This window comes from Podarcis gaigeae (assembly GCF_964106915.1).
Source record: "Podarcis gaigeae genome assembly, chromosome: 6".
NCBI classification, from domain to species: domain Eukaryota; kingdom Metazoa; phylum Chordata; class Lepidosauria; order Squamata; family Lacertidae; genus Podarcis; species Podarcis gaigeae.
The window spans coordinates 3,362,778-3,384,957 of NC_139682.1; the positions used below are offsets into that span (position 1 = coordinate 3,362,778).

At 47.2% G+C, this 22,180-nt stretch overlaps 1 protein-coding gene across 6 annotated transcripts in view; it reads right to left on the bottom strand.

The window, feature by feature from the left end:
• Nucleotides 1-22,180, bottom strand: part of MYLK2 (myosin light chain kinase 2) — a 50,570-nt gene that overhangs the window by 10,302 nt on the left and 18,088 nt on the right. For all 6 annotated transcript variants that reach the window (XR_014565648.1, XR_014565649.1, XR_014565650.1 and 3 more), the window contains exons 4-9: nucleotides 15,137-15,242; nucleotides 12,163-12,256; nucleotides 10,395-10,504; nucleotides 9,065-9,206; nucleotides 7,722-7,792; nucleotides 2,036-2,164 (exon numbers count right to left, since the gene is read on the bottom strand). Coding sequence is in view for 3 of the 6 variants with exons in the window: in XM_083744368.1 (XP_083600494.1) it covers nucleotides 2,036-2,164; nucleotides 7,722-7,792; nucleotides 9,065-9,206; nucleotides 10,395-10,504; nucleotides 12,163-12,256; nucleotides 15,137-15,242 (652 nt within the window). In the remaining 3 variants the exon portion in view is untranslated. The remainder of the gene's footprint in view (nucleotides 1-2,035; nucleotides 2,165-7,721; nucleotides 7,793-9,064; nucleotides 9,207-10,394; nucleotides 10,505-12,162; nucleotides 12,257-15,136; nucleotides 15,243-22,180) is intronic.

Sequence of the window (22,180 nt, forward strand, 5' to 3'; positions counted from 1 at the left end):
TGGGGAGACGAGGAGAGAGAGCGTCAATCAAGGCTCGTTAGTGAAGGAAAACTCTCCTGGGGCTCATAAATTTGGCAAATGCAAGCGACTCCGGGGCCAGGAGCCTGGCTGCTCCAAAACATGCCGTGGCCATGTCAGAGCACAAAAAAATCGGCTCGCTAGGCCCATTTCCCTTCCAACCTCACTCCACCGCAATCGACGCCGTGGGTGTTCTGCTGCAGTTCTGTTTCTGCCAAATCCATTGCTGTTTCGCCCCAGAGGTCAGGACCGCAACCGACGGATTCAAATTACAGCAGCACCTCTGGTTGCGAACGGGATCCGTTCCGGAGGCCCGTTCGCAACCTGAAAAGAACGCAACCCACGTCTCTGCAGGTCATGATTCGCCGCTTCTGCGCATGCACGAGATGTCATTTTGCGCATCTGTACATGTGCGAGCGGCAAAACCCAGAAGGAACCCGTTCTGTTACTTCCGGGTCACCGTGGGAACGCAACCTGAAAATGCACAACTGGAAGCAAACGTAACATGAGGTGTGAATGTAGAAGAAAGGAGATTCCAACTAAACATTGGGAAGAACTTTCTGACAGCAAGAGCTGTTTGGCAGAGGAGGTTGTGGAATCTCCTTCCTTGGAGGTTTCTGAGCAAAGTTTGGAGGGCCGACTGTCAGTGACGCTTTGATTCCTGCATTGCATGGGGTTGGGCTAGATGACCCTCAGGGTCCGTCCCTTCTGCTTCTTTGTTTTACTATGTACAGTGGTACCTCGGGTTAAGTACTTAATTCATTCCGGAGGTCCGTTCTTAACCTGAAACTGTTCTTAACCTGAAGCACCACTTTAGCTAATGGGGCCTCCTGCTGCTGCCGGAGCACGATTTCTGTTCTCATCCTAAACCCGAGGTACTATTTCTGGGTTAGCGGAGTCTGTAACCTGAAGCGTATGTAACCTGAGGGGTATGTAACCTGAGGTATCACTGTATTTTTATTTTCTCATTTGGTGCTTTTATGTTTGTGAGGTGCCCTCTGATCTCCAGATGAATGAGGGTATGCAAATTTAATAAATAAAATAAATGACAAATGCGGCAGCTAGACTGGTGACTGGGAGTGGCCACCGAGACCATATAACACCGGTCCTGAAAGACCTACATTGGCTCCCAGTACGTTTCTGAGCACATTTCAAAGTGTTGGTGCTGACCTTTAAAGCCCTAAACGGCCTCGGTCCAGTATATCTGAAGGAGCGTCTCCACCCCCATCGTTCTGCCCGGACACTGAGGTCCAGCCCTGAGGTCCTTCTGGCGTTTCCCTTGCTGCGAGAAGTGAGGTTACAGGGAACCAGACAGAGGGCCTTCTCGGTAGTGGCACCTGCCCTGTGGAATGCCCTCCCACCAGATGTCAAGGAAATAAACAACTACAGTGGTACCTCGTTTTGAGTCCAGGATCCGTTCCGGAGCCCCAGACACTCGACAAGGCGCTGCTCTGCGAACGCGCATGAGCAGTTTTGCGCTTCTGTGCGAGTGGCAAACCCGGAAGTAACCTGTTCTGGTACAGTGGTACCTCGGGTTAAGAACTTAATTCATTCTGGATGTCCGTTCTTAACCTGAAACTGTTCTTAACCTGAGGTACCACTTTAGCTAATGAGCCTCCCACAGCCGCCGTTGCGCAATTTCTGTTCTCATCCTGAAGCAAAGTTCTTAACCCGAGGTACTATTTCTGGGTTAGCGGAGTCGTATGTAACCTGAAGCGTCTGTAACCCAAGGTTTTGCTGCCGATGTTCCACGAAATGGACTCTAAAAACGGGGCAGACTCAAAACAAGGTACTACTGTTATCTGAGTTTTAAAAGACATCTGAAGGCAGCCCTGTTCAGGGAAGTTTTTAATGTTTGGTGTCTTATCATGTTTTGAATATTCTATTGTGAGCCACCCAGAGTGGTTGGAGAAACCCAGCCAGATGGGCGAGGTACAAATATTATTATTATTATTATTATTATTATTATTATTATTATTATGCCTGATTCCATAGGCACCCCTTCCCCTCAACTCACAGCATGTAGGTGATTACCCCCATGCTCCACATATCCGTTGTGTAGGAGACTTGTTCGTAGCTGACCACCTCCGGAGACAGGAACTCGGGGGTGCCAAAGTTCACTTTCAGCTTTTCTCTGGGGTTGTACCTTTGAAGGTGAGAGAGAGAGAGAAGAATCTAGCACCATCAATGCACACCAACACCTGGCCCATCCACCCCCCAGGAAGGTGGGCACCTGCTCCCTTCGGAAAGGACTTTGTCCTGTGCCCTCCCCTCTCCCGGTGCCCAGAAGAGGCGCACAGCAGGGTCAGGAGTGCGGAAAGGGGAGAGGGGGCTGGTGCAGGTTGGCGATGCTCTGGGCCAAACTAAGGCCCACGGGCCGAGTAAGGCCCAGGGGACTCGTTTATCCGGCCCACAGCAACCCCCGCTGCCCACTGTCGCCACCCGCTCTTACCAGTGCGGCACTGCGCTGCACGGCTGCCCACTTCCGGGTCGGAGGAGCACCGGAAATAACTTGTGCACATGCGCAAGCGTTATTTGTCCCCCCCCAATTTTTTTATTGATTTTCCAAAATTTTAAACAAACAAACAAACATAAATCACAACTGAACTTGATCCAATCTTAGTAACATTGTTAAGTGACTTCCCCAAATCCCCCTAGCTGAATTTCAGTGTATATCATTGTAACAGTTTTCCAAAACCAATTTTTCACTTAACTTCTTTCTTTTCATTTTAACATATTGTTCTCTAACATCCCATATTTAAATCCTAAGCCTATCTGTTATTTGCATCGTCATATTAACTTATTCACTTAAGATCTTTCTTCCTTTGGTGGACTTGCCCTAAAGTGAAGGCCTTCTGGGAAATGATATATAATGAACTGAAAAAGGTATTTAAGTATACTTTCACTAAGAAACCAGAGGCCTTCCTTCTGGGTATTGTCGGCCAGAAGGTGTCAAAGAAGGACAGAACTTTCTTTATGTATGCAACAACGGCAGCAAGGATACTCATCGCAAAGAACTGGAAAACTCAAGATCTACCCACGCTGGAAGAATGGCAGATGCAACTGATGGACTATATGCAGCTGGCGGAAATGACTGGCAGAATTCGAGACCTGGGAGAAGAAAGGATTGAAGAAGACTGGAAGAAATTTAAGATTTATTTACAAAATTATTGTAATTTGATGGAATGCTAAGAAGGATGCTTGATTATAAACAATTGGCCATCACTAAATTAGATGAGCATTATTAGACTATATTGTAATGATTGGTTATAAGATTACAAATAAGATGGTAATTTGCTTGAAAAATTTTATGAACAATGTATGTGCGAGCGGACGACGCGAGGAAGTCCAAAGATGTTATGAAATTTCGTAAAGACACAAACAATGCTGTTTTTCATTTTTGTATCTCTTTTATTAAAAAAACCTAATAAAAATTTTGAAAAAAAAAAAATAATAAGATCTTTCTTCCTTTTCATTTTAACTTTAAACATATTATTCTCTAACATCACATATTTAAATCTGTTATTTGCAAGTTTTTCCAATCAAGTTATCTTAACGTATTTAAGTAAATAGTCTTTAAATTTCATCCATGCGCAAGCATTATTTGCACATGCGCAAGGGGGTCGGAGGACATCCGGGTCGGAGGAGGCCCCTGCACATGCGCACCAAGTTATTTCCTGTGGGAGTCATACAGCTAAGGCAGAGGCTTGTAAAAACTGCAGGGGCCCCCTGACATTCCTCTGGGCAATGATTACCTTATACGGAGAGGGGAGTGTCAAGCCTTGACTGGATGAGGTAACAGGAGACTTTGAAAAAACGGCCATGCGGCTGGGAGAACAAAGGAGATAATAAAAAGCTGCCAGAGGAGAAAGGCTGAAAGGACCAGCTCTCCAGCATTATGAAAATACTCGCTGCCTCATTGTGTTTTTTTTCTATGCTATGCTAAGCACCAATTGACTGGCTGGTTCCAACAAGTGGTGCCCTCTCTGAGGCTCAATTAAAAGAAGAGGAAAACTTAAAAGAAAGGAGGCTGACTGAAGAAAGCAGTTGAGACGGACTTCAAAGGCTAAAGAAAGGAAGCAGTGGGACGCTGACTTCAAACTTCAAAGGAAACCATAAGAGGCTTCTCGATCATCGACTCACCCCGCCCGGAAAGGGCTAATCAGCGCTGAATTCATCTACGGATCCCTGGTGAGTCGATCCCTATTATATTAATTTTAGAAATATGGGCAATTCCCTGTCATCTCCGCAACAGAAATTTTTAAAAGACTTACAATTTCTCCTGTCCTCCAACCAATTGGAAGTTCCTGAGGGTGATTTGATACAGCTCATTCTAGCCATTGATGAGCATTGTCCTTGGTTTCCAGCAGAGGGCACATGGGAGCTAACACAATGGGATAAGATTGGAGCACATTTTCATGGACATCCCAGTTTTGGTGTTCGAATTTTAAATGCTTGGTGTAAAATTCGTTATGCTATGGGCTCTCTATCACCAAAAAATATCTCCATGGCTACATTGCCAAAACAACCTTCAGCTTCATTAATTCAGCATGCTGCTATGCCATGTGTTCCAGCACTTGTTTTGCCAGCAGCCCCAGACCCCAAACCTCCAGATTACAGTGCCTCACCAGAGGACCCAATCCTGCAAAAATACAGTGGTCTGGCTGGAAATGACCCTGCTCTTTCAGCAGCAGAACAAGCTACCCCTTTTCAACGTGCAGTACTTGCCTGTTCCTTATCACAGGATACCATGGCATTCCCTGTTATTGTGCCCCTTACTGGTGCTCCAGCAGGAACTCAAGCCCAGCACCAACCTTTTGACTTTAAAATCTTGAAAGAGCTTCAATTGTCAGTTAGGACAAATGGACTGCAAGCTCCATTTACACAAGCTCTTTTGGAAGCCACATTAGCCCAGCTATTGGTTCCAGATGACATCAAGCTTTTGGCACGTACGGTTTTACCCCCATCAGCAGGTGTATTGTTTGCCCATGAATGGGAAATCGCCTGTCGTGCTTATGCTCCTGCTTTACTGCAACAAGCAAGAGGGAATAATCCTAATCTTACCCTCGCAGATGTAATGGACGCTATGATGGGGCGTGGGCCCTTCGCTCAGGCCTCAGTACAAGCCACACTGCTGCAGATCTTATTAAGGGATACTGCTCTTGCTGCTCAACAAGCAATGAGAAAAATCCCGGAACCCACCAGTGTTCAGTCTAGGTGGGGTTCAATCAGACAAGAACCTAGAGAATCATATTCTTCCTTTATGGACAGGCTGATTACAGCAGTGAGTAGACAAATTGAAAATCCTGAAGCCAAACAAATAATTATCAAACAATTGGCCTTTGAAAATGCAAATGAGGATTGTAAGGTTGCGTTACAACCAATAATACACAATCCTGCCACAGACACAGCAGTCATGCTTCGCATTTGTCAGTCTGTAGGTACAGCAGCTCATCTGCTGGTAGCAGCGCAAAATAAAAACCAGCCTGTAGCCACCGATACAACGTTTCCAGCGTGGCAAACCAAGATAAGCGATACCTCAGTGTGGGTAGAACAGTGGCCTCCACCAAAAGAAAAATCCGCAGCAATGGCACCATCTCGTTTCTGAACAGCTTATTTCTGAACAATTGACTTTCGGCCACATAGAACCACCTTCATCCCACTGGCTCCAGCAGACAGGAACGGTTTGCTTTTACATTGCCAGTATATAACAATTTGCAGCCCACCCAGCGATATCAGTGGGTTGTCCTGCCTCACAGCATGCGGAACTCCCCTACACTTTGTCAGCATTTTGTGGATGAAGCATCGAAACCTTTCCGCATGCGCCACCTAGAGGTGCTGCACACGAACTGCATCTGGCAATGTTTGCCTTCCTCACCATTTGCCTTGCCATCCTTTCCTGCACCGTTATACAAGGAAGAGAAGCAGACGACCCAGTCCAGTTGAAACCACCATATTTCACCTTATCAGCTGGCAAGCCGCAGTCGTCAGAATCCTACTCTGGCTGGCAGCATCCACGGCTCAGCCACTCTCGAACTATAAGAACAGCTTTGTTGAATAAGACTTTTAGGAGAGAAAATTATCATAAGATATGGAGAAATAATATTTTTGTGCAAGATATGATTAAGTTTTATTGCATGCTTCTAAATGTTGGGTGTGTATGCCTGCCCCGGTTTGTTTTCAAATTAGAGAGGGGAAAGAATCATGGGGCATATATCCAAACTGTCAATATACATTGAAATTCATGTTTAATAGCTCTTGTTCTCTTACAGGAACATACAGTGACCAATCTCAGTGCTGTAGGAGTGACACGAGTGCATGGCTAAAAACTAGGAAAGAAACCTACCATGCAAATTGGAGTCTGAATTCTTCTATCCCTGGCTTAGCAAATGCCGCAGATGAGCAATTTCATATCAGTTCCTTATTTACTGAAGCCTTTAACTGGTCCCAACAGAGTAGTAATATCAGCTGTTTACTCCAAGGAGAGTTATGGTTGCTTTGTGGCGAAAAAGCATACAAAGCCATTCCTCGAAACCTCACAGGCACATGTACCTTAGGTATCGTGGTTCCGTTGTTGTATAAGGTTGATAAGTTACCATCTTCTCTTAGACTAAGAAATCGTCGGGAGGTTAATTCACCCATAAATCAATACATCGGTACCCAGATCTCTCGGGCCTTGCTGCCCTCAGTGGGTGCAGCAATGAACTATAGGGACCTCCATCAGCTAGCAAATTGGACTGAGGGATTATTCAATGATACCATAAAAGCTTTGAAGGAACTCAACCAGGAGGTGTCCGCAATGAGAGAAGTGGTTTTACAGAATCGTTATACTTTAGATGTGATTTTAGCCTCAAAAGGAGGAGTTTGTGCACTTGTTCATTCTCATTGTTGTATGTTTATTCCTGATAATAATGTCAGCATATCTGCGACGATCGACCATATGGAAACTATGGTAGCCCACAATCCGTTTGCCCCCCCTCCTTCCGTTGATCCATGGGCATGGTTATATTCTTGGCTTCCGGATGGAAGTTGGCTTCGACATTTATTAATTTTAGTGATCATTATAGTAGTTATTTGCATTATTTTGTGTTGCTGTATTCAATGTATTCCTTCTTTAATCTCTATATGTACTGCATGGTTCTCCAGTCCGCGGCCCGCTTCCGGTTTCACAAGAGTCGCTTATCGCGCTCGTTATAATCGTGTTGGAACGGACATTTATGACTCTGATTAATAAAATAAAGAAAGAGGGCATGTGGGAGTCATACAGCTAAGGCAGAGGCTTGTAAAAACTGCAGGGGCCTCCTGACATTCCTCTGGGCAATGATTACCTTATACGGAGAGGGGAGTGTCAAGCCTTGACCGGATGAGGTAACAGGAGACTTTGAAAAAACGGCCATGCGGCTGGGAGAACAAAGGAGATAATAAAAAGCTGCCGGAGGAGAAAGGCTGAAAGGACCAGCTCTCCAGCATTATGAAAATACTCGCTGCCTCATTGTGTCTTTTTTCTATGCTATGCTAAGCACCAATTGACTGGCTGGTTCCAACAATTTCCAGTGCTCCTCCAACCCGGACGTGCGCCAGAAATAGCATGTGCGCAGGCATATGGGCACGCGCTCCCTTGCCCTCCGGCCCCCCGTGCGATCGGCGCTGGAGACACCGGCCCGAGGAGTGGTAAGTTTGCTGACCCCTGCTCTGGGCATTACCTTCGGGCAAGTCCAAAATCAATTATCTTCACCATGTGGCCGGTCGAGGTCACACACAGGATGTTCTCAGGCTGCGGAGGGAGAGAAAAGATAACACCCCCCCACCCCAAAATACCACCTCTGGTTAGTGACTTTGTGGGGAACCTGCAAATAATCCCCTTGAAATCTGGAAAGCTTTGGGGAAGATGGCAGGAAGGTCTCTCTGCCCCACGGAGAGCAACTGGCGCAGCAGAGGAACTGGGCAGACCCACGGCTGTTTCGTGCCCATCTCTTTTTTCGGCAGTGGTTACCAAAGTTTGTAGGGACGTGGGTAGCGCTTTGGTCTAAACCACTGAGCCTAGGGTTTGCCTATCGGAAGGTCAGCGGTTTGAATCCCCGCAATGGGGTGAGCTCCTGTTGCTTGGTCCCTGCTCCTGCCCACCTAGCAGTTCGAAAGCACACCAGTGCAAGTAGATAAATAGGTACCGCTCCGGCGGGAAGGTAAACGGCGTTTCTGTGCGCTGCTCTGGTTCGCCAAAGCAGCTTAGTCATGCTGGCCACATGACCCGGAAGCTGTATGCAGGCTCCCTCGGCCAGTAAAGCGAGATGAGCGCCACAACCCCAGAGTTGTCTGCGACTGGACCTAATGGTCAGGGGTCCCTTTACCTTTACCTTACCAAAGTTGGTAGTGGGAGCCCCTGGGCGGCAGTGGGATTACCTGGTGCAGCGGCTGTTAAGAGGCAAGGAGGCAGCAGGGAGTGTATAATAAATACCGTATTTTTTGCTCCATAAGACTCACTTTTTCCCTCCTAAAAAGTAAGGGGAAATGTGTGTGCATCATATGGAGCGAATGCAGGCTGCACAGCTATCCCAGAAGCCAGAACAGCAAGAGGGATCGCTGCTTTCACGGCACAGCGATCCCTCTTGCTGTTCTGGCTTCTGAGATTCAGAATATTTTTTGTCTTGTTTTCCTCCTCCAAAAACTAGGTACGTCTTGTGGTCTGGCGCGTCTTATAGAGCGAAAAATACGATAAATAAATAATTTATACCCCATCTGACTCTGAAAAGTTGTTATCACTGGATCAGATATATCCATTTTGCTGAATTCAACTAAATAGTTCTCACTGGAATTTGTATAAACGTGCCATTAATTGCTGCACTTCTGAATTTTATCTTCCTTAGTGGGTTATGCAAGCTTCTACACTGAGTGATGCTTTTTATAAGGTCGCGTCGGAGCTACAGCAGACGCCTTTATGGAACCAGTGTCCAGGAACTGCTGGTTTGGCCCCGAAGTTCTTGTGCCCCACAATAGCTTTGGCCCTCCTCCTCCTCCTTCTTGACGGAGAGCAGAGATGTTCTCCTACCTTGAGGTCCAGGTGGAGAACACTCATGTGGTGCATGAAGAGGATCCCATCACAGATCTGACGCACAAAGACCATGCAGTCCACCTCCGTCAGCTGGTAATCCTCATCGATGATCCGCTCAAAGAGTTCGCCCCCCTCCACGCTGCAAAGCAGGAAAGGGGCTGCCTTAGACCATCAGCTGAACCCCAAACCCCTCAGGGCCACAGCTGTCAACTTACAGATTTGAAAATAAGGGACGAGAAGCCTCGAAAATAAGGGATCAGCAGCCAGAATAAGGGATCAACAATTACTTTGATAAAATACATATTTTGTTGCGTGCAAATGGCTTTAGATACCTATTAGGTCCATAAATTACCATATAGCATATATTCAACACACAAAACCAGCAACAATTTGTTGTTGACAAAGGACAGCTGGACATATGAAGGACCCCATTACCTTCAGTAGCTTATTTAAGGGACATCATCAATAAGGGACAGCAGCGAGACATGGTGCTGGAATAAGGGACTGTCCCGCCAAATAAGGGACGCTTGACAGCTATGCTCAGGGCAGTGCATTCTGGGTGCTACTCCTGCATGTGGGATTTTCCCAGTGTCCATGTGACATCATCAAAAGGCCATCCCATATCCTCCCACATTTAGGTCACATTTAGGCTGGTTGCCACACCGATGAAACAAATGTCCTGACTGGAAGAATCCGTGACCAGAAAGATGAGGAATATCAAGAAGATTGGAAGAAATTTAAGGACTATTTGAATAAATATTGTAATATAAATAATTAGAAGTGACTTGAAAGCACCAAATAGGCCTAAGATTAATTTAGGATTTAATTAAGTCAGTTGGATTAAGAACAATAAGAAAAGAGAAAAAGATAGTTAATTGCTGGAAATATTTTTAGTTTAAGAATGATATTGGAAAGGTGTTACATACAGACACAATGAAATTCAGGAGGGAGGGATCTGGGGAAGTCAATTAACAATATAAATAAAATTGGGTTTTTAAGGGATATGGGACTAAGATTGTTGTTGTTTCTTTTTTTGTTTTTCAATACTGTATTGTTTCTTTTTTGTATTTTTCTTCTTCTTTTTTATGTTATATTTGTTATAATTGTGGAAAATTTAATAATAAAACTTTGAGGGGGAAAAAGAAAGAAACAAATGTCCTCATTTGCATGAATCAATGCCATTTCTGCTAAACTTGTGCCAGAGCTTGCTTTTCTCCTCCTCCCTCCGCTTTCGTTTTTCCTCATGTGTCGTGTCTTTTCAAACTGCAGGCCCGAGCACGGTGATTGCCCGCAGAGCAAGAGCCTGCCTCGCAACTCCATGACTCACAACTCCATGAAGAGCATGATGTCCTTCGGAGTCTCGATGGCGTCGTATAGTTGGATCAGGTTCCGGTGGTTCAGCTGATTCATCACGTCGATTTCCACCTCGGCCGCTTCCTAGAGGGGCAAAAGCTGGTCAGCGCGGAACGGAGGCTGGCTAGGGGAGCCTTTGCCAGGCAGGTACCCTCCAGGCATTTTGAACCACAACTCCCATCAGCCCCTGCCAATGTCATAGTTTTGAACGACAGCTTCCACCAGCTGAGACTGGCAGGAGTTGCGGTACAAAATCTAGGAAGGGCACCAGGTTGGCATAGGATGGGCTTCAGTAGAGACGCTTCTGGCAGTCTGCCACCTATGCGCAGACCATGGGTGCTATCCAACTAACATGCCTGGTCAGTGCAAGGATTTGTTCTTGCACAACAGAGTTTCCCCTCTCTTCCCCCCAAACCTTGTCTAGGGGTTCCCCCAACCCTCCCGATGTGATGGCCTGGGACTCGGACTCAGAACCAGGGGAGTCTCAGTCCACACCGGATCCTCTGCCTCAGGCATCATCTGAACCAAGTCTGGGGCCTGATCCTGAAGAGCCCCATTCTGCACAGGTTCCCCTGCAACAAGCACCAGCTGGGCCGAGTCAGGGGCCTGAGCCTGCCCTGGCTCCAGATGCGGGGATGACCTTTGTTATGTACTGAGTTGAATTGGATCCAAAAGGCAGCAGTCTGATTGGTCCTAGAACAATAGGATTCAGAATGCAGCAGTCTGATTGGTGCTAGAACAATAGGGTCCAGAATGCAGCAGTCTGATTGGTCCTAGAACAATAGGATTCAGAATGCAGCAGTCTGATTGGTCCACAGGAGCCACCCAATCCAGCTCCAGGTGGAAGTGAATCCGCAACCTGATTGGCCTACAGGTGAATCTCAGAATTAGCCAATCACGCGGGGCCCATTGTGTAAATAATGTATATAAAGCAGACATTCTGGGGGAACTTCCATTCCTCCTCACAACTATGAACTGAATAAAGAGCATGAAATCCACTCTCAACTCCAAGTATATTATTTCAACCTCGTTGCCTTCAACTGGGCCATCACTTACAGCTGCTCCACTACCGGTTGGGTCAGGGGAGGCTGAGGCGGCCCCTGGGTCTAGTAACCCACCGACGTCTCCCGAGCTGCAGACTAAGGTCTGAGAGAACGAGAGACCTGAGTACTCGCAGGAGGAGTGCTCGCCTTCGGGCGAGATAGGGAGGTGAGTCACCAGGGGATCAGGACCAGCTATTACTCCAACAGAGATAAAAGGCTGTCAGACCCTGCCCCAGGTTGCGGGAGCAACATTGCTGTTTGCAAGAACCTGCCTGAGACCCTGTGCTTGACCTAGCCTGGTTTCCTGCCTTGGCCCTGTCGGACGGACGCCTCGTGGAATCCCTTTATTTGGGACCGGACCTGGAACGCATTGCTCAGGTTAACCTCCAGGGCCAGCACAGTTGGAGCAGGTTTTGGAAATGCCCAGGGCATGAGGAGGAGTAGGGGAGGCTCTGTTGCACAAGCACACTGACAAAACACCTTTTAGTAAATTTGCACTGTTCTTATGTTATTTTGCACTCTTTCGTCCGTCGCTTTGGTCCTCGTTTCGTCCGGACGAAATGATGAATGAGTTTCACAAACCTGAACGAAACTTAGCAGGGCAGCCGTGCAGGAAAACCCGGCACAAAGACCGGTGCAGAAAAGGTGTTGCGCGCATTGCTACATGTTGCAGCGCACTGCACACCAGAGGGAACCTACCCTGTCTTTCGGCCCCTGCTTCTTAATAATTTTCACGGCCAGCTTGAGGCCCGTCTCCTTCACTGCACACGTACGGACTTCTCCAAACTTCCCCCTGTGGTGGAAAAGAGAAAGGCAAGCTCTGAGAATTATGAATTCTTTCCAAAGTTCCTCCAAAGCACTAAAAAGCTCACTTTTTCCATGAAGCCTAACTCCCAACTGCAACAAACGTTTAAGAATGGATGACATTTATCCCTTCCTCCTCATCCTCACTTTCCCCTTTCTGTTTCACCACCATCACCAATTATCTTTCTGGATTGTAAACTCCTTGGGGCAAAGACCCTTTTGCCTTTTAAAAATGCTTTCAGGCACTGTGTGCAATGATGGCTTGGTAACAACAAACCTTTCATTACAGTTCTTTCTAATAATACAGTGGTGCCCCGCAAGACGAATGCCTCACAAGACGGAAAACTCGCTAGACGAAAGGGTTTTCCGTTTTGGAGGCGCTTCGCAAAACGAATTTCCTATGGGCTTGCTTTGCAAGACGAAAATGTCTTGTGAGCTCCTGCGGGGGTTTTTTCCCTCCCCCCCCCTTTTTCTAAGCCGCTAAGCCGCTTATCTGCTTATCCGCTAAGCCGCAAAAAGCCGCTAAAAGCCGCTAAGCCGCTAATAGCGCTAATCCGCTAGGCCGTCAACGGGCTTGCTTCGCAAGACGAAAAAACCGCTAGACGAAGAGAATCGCGGAACGGATTCTTTTCGTTTTGCAAGGCACCACTGTAATAATAATATTTTAATTTATATACCGCCCATCTTGCTGGGTTTCCCCCCCTTACAACACATATAAAAACATAACAATGCATCCAAAATTAAGAAACAAAATATCCGGTATGAGCAACAAATAAACCAAAAAATCAATAGAAACCATTAACAGTTATGCCTAAATTATAATAACCACCAACCCCAACTAAACATTTAATCAACATCAGCCCAGCAAAAACAAAACAGAGAAACAAAATTGAGAACCATTTAAAACATTTAAAAACATTTCAGCCAGTTGCCCCAACCCAAGAGTGCATGCATGAGAAAGTAATGGGGGTTTCTAAATCTGAATGATGAGTGACCTGGCTTCTAGATTTGATGGTGTTGCGAATCATAGAATTGGAAGGGACCCAAGGATCATCTAGTCCAACCCCCTGAAATGCAGGAATACGCAGCTGCCCCATACGGGGATCGAACCTGCAACCTTGGCATTATCAACACACTGCTCTAACCAACTGAGCTAAGTGTTCCTTTAAGGCAGGGGTCAGCAACCTTTTTCAGCCGTGGGCCGGTCCACCGTCCCTCAGACCATGTGGTGGGCTGGACTATATTTTGAAGAAGAAAATAATATGAACGAATTCCTATGCCCCACAAATAACCCAGAGATGCATTTTGAAGAAAAGGACACAGTCTACTCATGTAAAAAAACGCTGATTCCCAGACGACCGTCCACGGGCCGCATTGAGAAGGCGATTGGGCCGCATCCGGCCTCTGGGCCTTAGGTTGCCTACCCCTGCTTTAAGGCAATACTTTCTTGGTCTGTTGCTTACTTATTGCTTGAGAGAGTTTGGTCTGCAGCTGGGTGGGTGTGTTTTCTTCAATATTCTGCACTTTCTAAAACATTGCAGCATTCTTTCTTTCATTTACAAAGGCCAATCTTACTGCTGCATTTTCTTTTACGTGCATTATTTCGAAAATAATATCCGTATCGCAGCAAACCGTCAGGAAATTGGAAACAGTCACAATTATTGTGGGATGCGATACATAAGTAGCAGTCAAGTATGACATTCCTTGTTTTCCTAGAGTGGACATGCAGGGGAATGTTTGGTCCAGCCAGTCAAAAACTTCCTCCTGGGCTGGGTCATCCTTCCTTTGCATGTGACTAGAGGTGGGCGTGACCTTACCTGCCCAGGTAACAAAAGGGACAAGGCACGCGGCACACAGCACACACTCTTTGGCTTCCTCCATTGTTGGAGCATCTCACAGATCCACACATATATACATTGTAACTAAGTCTGCCTTCAGGGATCCAGCTGTGAACTGATGATGTGAGTAAACTTATTTTATATACGGTCATACCTCGTGTTACAGCTGTTTCAGGTTGCATTTTTTGGGTTGTGGACCACCGAAACCTGGAAGTACCGGAACAGGTTACTTCCGGGTTTCAGCGGTTGCGCATGTACAGGAGAGCTAAATTGCACTTTGCGCATGCACAGAAGCGCCGAATCGCAACCCGTGCATGTGCAGCGGGTTGTGAATGCTGCGGGTTGTGAACGTGCAGCCTGCATAGATCATGTTCGCAACCCAAGCGTCCACTGTACTTTAAACAAGATTGTGGCATGTTTATTCTTTTAAGAGGGACATAAGGGAACTTACTGGGACGTGGGTGGCACTGTGGTCTAAACCACAGAGCCTAGGGCTTGCCGATCAGAAGGTCGGCGGTCCGAATCCCTGCAACAGAGTGAGCTCCCGTTGCTCGGTCCCTGCTCCTGCCAACCTAGCAGTTCGAAAGCACACCAGTGCAAGTAGATAAATAGGTACCGCTCTGGCAGGAAGGTAAACGGCGTTTCCGTGCGCTGCTCTGGTTCGCCAGAAGCGGCTTAGTCATGCTGGCCACGTGACCCGGAAGCTGTACGCCGGCTCCCTCGACCAATAAAGCGAGATGAGTGCCGCAACTCCAGAGTTGGTCACGACTGGACCTAATAGTCAGGGGTCCCTTTACCTTTAAGGGAACTTACCAGGAACCCAATACTGAGAGGTTTACAGAAGCCTGCAGAAGCTATCTGCTGTGCATTTAAAAAGGGAAATGTAAAACTCTGCTAAGGTATAGAAGAGTTAGGAAGGATATTAATAAACAATATATCCTCTCCTGCCACCCTGAACATTCCCACAATTATGTCACTGGGAGAGCGAACGATTTGGCACCCTCTCCCTCCCACCCCCGGCCAGGCTTTACCCTCCTAGCATCTCCTTGGTGTTGATGCTGTAGGTGTCTTTGAACTCCCCCGTTCTCAGCTGGACGATGCGGTGGGTGAAGGGAGCAGGTGGAGGGGGAGTGTCATCTGGAAGAGAGAGGCAGGGGTTAAAACAAAAGAAAAACCACTGGGCTAATTCATTTGTCCACCTGGGGCTCCCACCCTGCAGCCAGCTCTCCTCCGTGGCTCCTAGAAACTGTCTCAATAAACACACAAGACGTAACCGGCTGTACTTTTGAATAAGTAAGGTACACTATTCATTGTATCAAATCAACAGAAGTCTCATAAAGTTCGATGAAAAAAGCAGAAGACCCAGTGGATCAGTTCATTCTCTAGTCTGTTCATGCCTAAGGTCCATACATGTATAAGTATCTATTCCACCTGTCTGTTCAAAGAGTCCAATAATCCACGTGAAGGGTTGTTACAGCTCCACAGAATCCTTTCACGGAGTCTAAGGCAAGGATTTCCGGAATATTAGCCTTGTTTCACCATCCTAGGCTTCATAAGTAGAACAGGCTCATATGTACTATTATAGGATAGTGGATCTTCTAGCGTAGAATATGAGCCTGTTTGAAATAACTCTTGTAATGTTACATAGACTTTGGACACAATGGAGAACTGAAAAGGTAGAGTGATTTAGCAGCCCTGGGAAAGCTTTTAATGTTTAATAGGTTATTGTATTTTAATATTCTGTTGGAAGCCGCCCAGATGGGCGGAGTATAAATAACAAATTATTATTATTATTATTATTATTATTATTATTATTTACAATACGCAGTTGGAAAAGTTAACTAAAGAACCCATGGGGGGGAGGAGGGAAGTCTAAAGATTCGGAAGAATATTGTTGTAATTTTTTTCATTTGTGATTTTGAATATGAATAAATTTGTAAAACTTATATATATATATATATATAAAATGAAAGTAAGCCCCAAGGAAAATCTGTACCCACTGCCTTGTGGGACATTTTCGGAAGAAAGAAAGGTTAAGGAAACCCTACACAAATCCACAACTGCAACTCCTGCAGGTAAGCATCTTGCTCTGCTTTGCTTAGAGCAAGATCGGTGGGGCTGAGAGGGGGAGCGGATCTTGTCCTCTGGGCAGCCCAGGACCTCCACACACCCTGGCCAGGCTTGCACCCCCCCCCCCGAGGGGGCAGGGGAGGTCACTTCAGTGATGCAAACTGCAGCCCAGCAGCTGGTGGAAATTGCCATGGCCAGGATTCACAGCTGATGGTGACAATTCTGTATCCAGCAGTGCTTCCCCAAGGCATGTGCAGAGGGCGACCCCTACTGGCAAAATGGAGATGGTGCCTCTGGGCAGCAGCACAAGAGATGATGCCTTGCTGACTAGCAATAATAATAATGATGATGATGATGATGATGATAAATTTTATTTATACCCCGCCCTCCCCAGCCAAGACCGGGCTCAGGGAGGCTAACACCAGGTAAAAAACAGTCGATTCAAATACAGATTAAAAACAAGATTAAAATACAACATTAAAATGCAGCCTCATTTCAGTAGAAAGTCAAAAACTTTTGGGGGATGAAAACATCAAGTCTTCACCAAGGCCAAGTATCCAGACTGGTCCTACATGGGCCAGAAAAAAGCCAGGGAAGTCCCCAAATAGGAGTTCCATCACAGAAGGAGAAAGGAAAGAGAGGGAGGGGATCAAGTTGATTCCAAGCCAAAGGCCAGGCGAAACAACTCTGTCTTACAGGTCCTGCGGGAAGAAATCAGATCCTGCAGGGCCCTGGTCTCATGAGACAGAGCGTTCCACCAGGACGGGGCCAGTGTTGAAAAGGCCCTGGCTCTGGTTGAGGCTAATCTGACTTCCTTAGGGCCCGGGACCTCTAGGGTGTTGCTGTTTATGGACCTTAAGGCCCTCCGCGGGGCATACCGGGAGAGGCGGTCCCGTAGGTACGAGGGTCCTATGCCATGAAGGGCTTTAAAGGGGTTTCATCTTTGCTCCAAGATGTATCCAGGCTGGGGCCAAAACCATCTTGGCCACGGGTGCAACCCAAGGTCTTCCTGCTGTTTTCCGAATCGAAACTGCTCCCCTCCTCAAGATGCTGCTTAGCTTGAGCTGGGCTGCAGGTTATGGACTCTGCTTCCTTGGAGGTCTTTAAGCCAGGAATAGGCAAACCCGGCCCTCCAGATGTTTGGGGACTACAACTCCCATCATCCCTAGCTAACAGGACCAGCGGTCAGGTACAATGGGAATTGTAGTCTCAAAACATCTGGAGGGCCGAGTTTGCCTATACCTGCTTTAAGCAGAGGTTGAGTGATCATCATCTGCCCTGGGGGCTTTAGCTGACATTTCTGCATTGTAGGGGGGTTGGACTAGATGACCTCTGGGGATCCCAACTCTACAATTCTATTAATCCGGCAGCCCATCAGGGAGAACGCCTAAAGCTCAGTCGCAAACGGACCACATTTCCTGCAAGAGATTCTGGGTTCAATCCTCGCTGGCATCTCCCGGCAGGGTTTTTGGTGGGGGGGTGGTCCCCTGTATGAAACCCTGGGGAGCCACGGCAAGTCATTGTAGACAACACTGAGCTGCTTGGACTAATAATATTAATAATAATTTATTATTTATACCCCGCCCGTCTGGCTGGGTTTCCCCAGCCACTCTGGGCAGCTTCCAACAGAATATTAAAATACAATAACCTATTAAACATTAAAAGCTTCCCTAAACAGGGCTGCCTTCAGATGTCTTCTAAAAGTCTGGTAGTTGTTTTTCTCTTTGACATCTGGTGGGAGGGCGTTCCACAAGGCAGGCGCCACCACCAAGAAGGCTCCCTTTAACTTGGCTTCTCGCAGCGAGGGAACCGCCAGAAGGCCCTCAGAGCTGGACCTCTGTGTGCAGGCAGTGGAGGTCTGGCTCAGTAGAAGGCAGATTTGTATGTTCCTAAAAAAGCTGGAAGCTGCGCTACAGACAGGGCACCTCGTTTAGTATTTAGACACATTCAGATGCCAATGCATGGATGATAACCGTGCAGGAAAAAATGATTGCAAGATTCGGCTCATTAGGCAATGAGAAAAAAAGATTTCTCTGGGGAAGGTGAGGTGGAATCGCGCAGAAACTGAGAAAAATAATTCTATTTCCAGTGTTTAGGCTGAGAAAAATAATTCTATTTCCAGTGTTTAGGTAAGAATATAAGAGGGGACGCGGGTGGCGCTGTGGGTTAAACCACAGAGCCTAGGACTTGCTGATCGGAAGGTCGGCGGTTCGAATCCCCGCGACAGGGTGAGCTCCCGTTGCTCGGTCCCTGCTCCTGCCAACCTAGCAGTTCAAAAGCACGTCAAAGTGCAAGTAGATCAATAGGTACCGCTCCAGTGGGAAGGTAAACGGCGTTTCCGTGTGCTGCTCTGGTTCTCCAGAAGCGGCTTAGTCATGCTGGCCATGTGACCCGGAAGCTGTACGCCGGCTCCCTTGGCCAGTAAAGCGAGATGAGCACCGCAACCCCAGAGTTGGCCACAACTGGACCTAATGGTCAGGGGTCCCTTTACCTTTACCTTTAAGAATAGCTGGGTCAGCTAATCTCTCAGGGGCCAGACAGATGCACCAATGTTTTTAAGCAGAGGTCAGATGGCCATCTGTCATGGATGCTTCAGCTGAGATTCCTGCATTAAAGGGGGTTGGTCTAGATGACCCTTGGGTCCCTCCCTTCTGTCTCTTTGTTTTTTCATGTGTTCACATTTTGTGTTTCCCTTCCGACTCTACAATACCAGGATTCACTTAGAATCTGAAGTGGAGAGACAGTGTCGCATAGTGGTTAGAGTGTCCAACTAGGACCTGGCAGACCAGGGTTCGAATCCCTCACTCGGCCATGAAACTCGCTCCGTGACCTTGAGCCGGTCCCTGCCTCTTTCAGCCTCCTCTACCTCGCAGGGGTGTTGTGAGTATGATTCTAGAATTCTGTGATTCTAATGGGAAGCCAGCATGCAGCCCCTGAGAACAAGAGACCCCTTCCCTTCTGGGGTCTTCAGCACCTGGAATTCCAAAGCATTGCCACCTGTAACTATGGAGTAAGGCCATTGGCTAGTGGTCATCGACAGCCCTCTCCTTCATGAATTTGTCTAACCTACTTTTCGGCCCTCTAGGTTGCTGGCCATCGCTGTGGCAGGGAGTTCCATAGGTTAACCATGTACTGCATGGTGCTTATGCAGCAAATATGGCACCCCGTCCCTCTCCATTAGTGAGATTTCACCACAGACATGACCCACATCCTTCTAAGCCTATCTCTGCAGTCACGAGGGCTAGAAACTTTAATTTTCTTAAAAGCGTAAGGTGCTAGGCATAGGAAGCTCTTTACCAGATAAAGGTAAAGGTAAAGGTACCCCTGCCCGTACGGGCCAGTCTTGCCAGACTCTGGGGTTGGTGCGCCCATCTCACTCAAGAGGCCAGGGGCCAGCGCTGTCTGGAGACACTTCCGGGTCACATGGCCAGCGTGACATCGCTGCTCTGGCGAGCCAGAGCCGCACACGGAAACGCCGTTTACCTTCCCGCCAGTAAGCGGTCCCTATTTATCTACTTGCACCCGGAGGTGCTTTCGAACTGCTAGGTTGGCAGGCGCTGGGACCGAACGACGGGAGCGCACCCCGCCGCAGGGATTCGAACCGCCGACCTTTCGATCGGCAAGCCCTAGGCGCTGAGGCTTTTACCCACAGCGCCACCTGCGTCCCTCTTTACCAGATACTGGTACAGTATTGAATTAATTGAATTAATTTTATAATGAATGATTTTAGAGTGTTGTTTGTGCTGTACTTTTGTACTGTTTTATTGTTGTTAGCCGCCCTGAGCCCGGCTTTGGCTGGGGAGGGCGGGATATAAATAAAAATTTATTATTATTATTATTATTATTATTATTATTATTATTATTATTATTATACTGCACACATCCACAGCTGCACAGCACGGCCCTGGTTACAACCGCAAGAGGTGGTGCATTGTACTGAGTGAGGCCACTGGCCAGTGCCAGATTTAATGGTAAAGGGACCCCTGACCATTAGGTCCAGTCGTGGCCGACTCTGAGGTTGTGGCGCTCATCTCGCTTTACTGGCCAAGGGAGCCAGCATACAGCTTCCAGGTCTGACTAAGCCACTTCTGGCGAACCAGAGCAGCGCACAGAAACGCCGTTTACCTTCCCACCAGAGCAATACCTATTTATCTACTTGCACTTTGACGTGCTTTTGAACTGTTAGGTTGGCAGGAGCAGGGACTGAGCAATGGGAGCTCACCCCGTCGCGGGGATTCGAACTGCTGACCTTCTGATTGGCAAGTCCTAAGCTCTGTGGTTTAACCCACAGCGCGACCCACGTCCTCAGTGCCAGATTTACGTATAAGCTAAACAAGCTATAGCTCAGGGACGCACTTCCTTGGCCCAAAAAAATTTAAAGGAAACAAAACTGGATGTACATTTCCAAAATGCAAATTAAAAAACAAATAAAATGAAACCTGCATACAGCAACAGTGTTTTGTGTTTTGTAGGCTCCTACGATGTAAGTAATGGGCCCCCAATCATTTTATGTTAGAGCTTCATAATTATTTCACTATTAATGTACCGTACTTCTTCTTAATTGTATTTCAGTTCAACAGTTACTTTGATAAAATACATATTTTGTTATGTGAAAATGGCTTTAGATACCTATTAGGTCCATAAATTACCATAGAACATATATTCAAAATACAAAAATCAGCGACAAATTGTTGTTGGCAAAGGACAGCTGGCCCCATTACCTTCAGTAGCTGAGGGCCTCATCAAACCTAAATCCGGCCCTGCTACTGGCCCACTTAATTCAGTATTATCTCTACCAGTTGTGGGCAGAAGGTAGGTTGGGATTTACTGGTCAATATCTGCATCATACTAGATCTGCATTCTCCAACCTTGGGTCCTCAGACATTGCGGGACTACAACTCCCATCATCCCCAGCCAATTCGGCAAATGGCCAGGGACTATGCGACTTGTAGTCCAACAACATCTCGGGACCCCAAAGTGCAGAACGCTGTACTAAACAACTGTCAATTTTCGTTTTCCAGGTTGTTAAACAACAGCAACAGCATCGCTCACAGCTGCCTGCCCTCCCCTGCCAAAGCAAAGAAACTTTGGGGGCAAATTAGTAATTAATTTTGTGTGAGAAAGGACTGAGGGTTCAGTTCTACTGCTGCAAACTAATTCCTGGGCTGAAAATGTGCTCGGATGCACTCTGCTCCTTTATCCTAGGTGTCTGTCTGTTACCAGTTCAAAGGCAATATTTTGCACTTACTGGTGGAGCTCAGAAGTTCTAGGTAAAGGTAAAGGGACCCCTGACCATTAGGTCCAGTCGTGGCCGACTCTGGGGTTGCGGCGCTCATCTCACTTTATTGGCCGAGGGAGCCGGCGCACAGCTTCTGGGTCATGTGGCCAGCATGACTAAGCCGCTTCTGGCGAACCAGAGCAGCACATGGAAACGCCATTTACCTTCCCACCGGAGCGGTACCTACCGGTATTTATCTACTTGCACTTTGACGTGCTTTCGAACTGCTAGGTGGGCAGGAGCAGGAACCGAGCAACGGGAGCTCACCCTGTCGCTGGGATTCGAACCACCAACCTTCTAATCAGATCATGCAAGCTTGAAGTCAGTCCATTTCAGATCTATCCTGATTTGCAATGGCTCTCCTGAGTCTCCAACAAAGGTTGTCCCAGGCCTTCCTGGAGACGCCAGGAAGTGCGGCCTTCTGCGCATGCTCCATCACTAAGTTATGACCCATCCCTGAGACACTGGCTTCACAGCACATCCTGGTTCGGGTCCCAAGGCCTCCATGAGAAAGAAAGGAGGAGGGGACAACACAGCACTGTCTGCCTGAACTCCCCTGCACTTTCATTGGGCCTTCGAACATTTCTTTTCATAAGGACCAGAAACTTGAGATTCCGTTGTTTCATTTGACTTTAACATTGAAGGCATTATATTCTGCAGATCCTGCCCTTGGCACTAGGAAACTGCAGGTGCCTAGCGAATGCTCAGCCCACGACAAAACCCATCT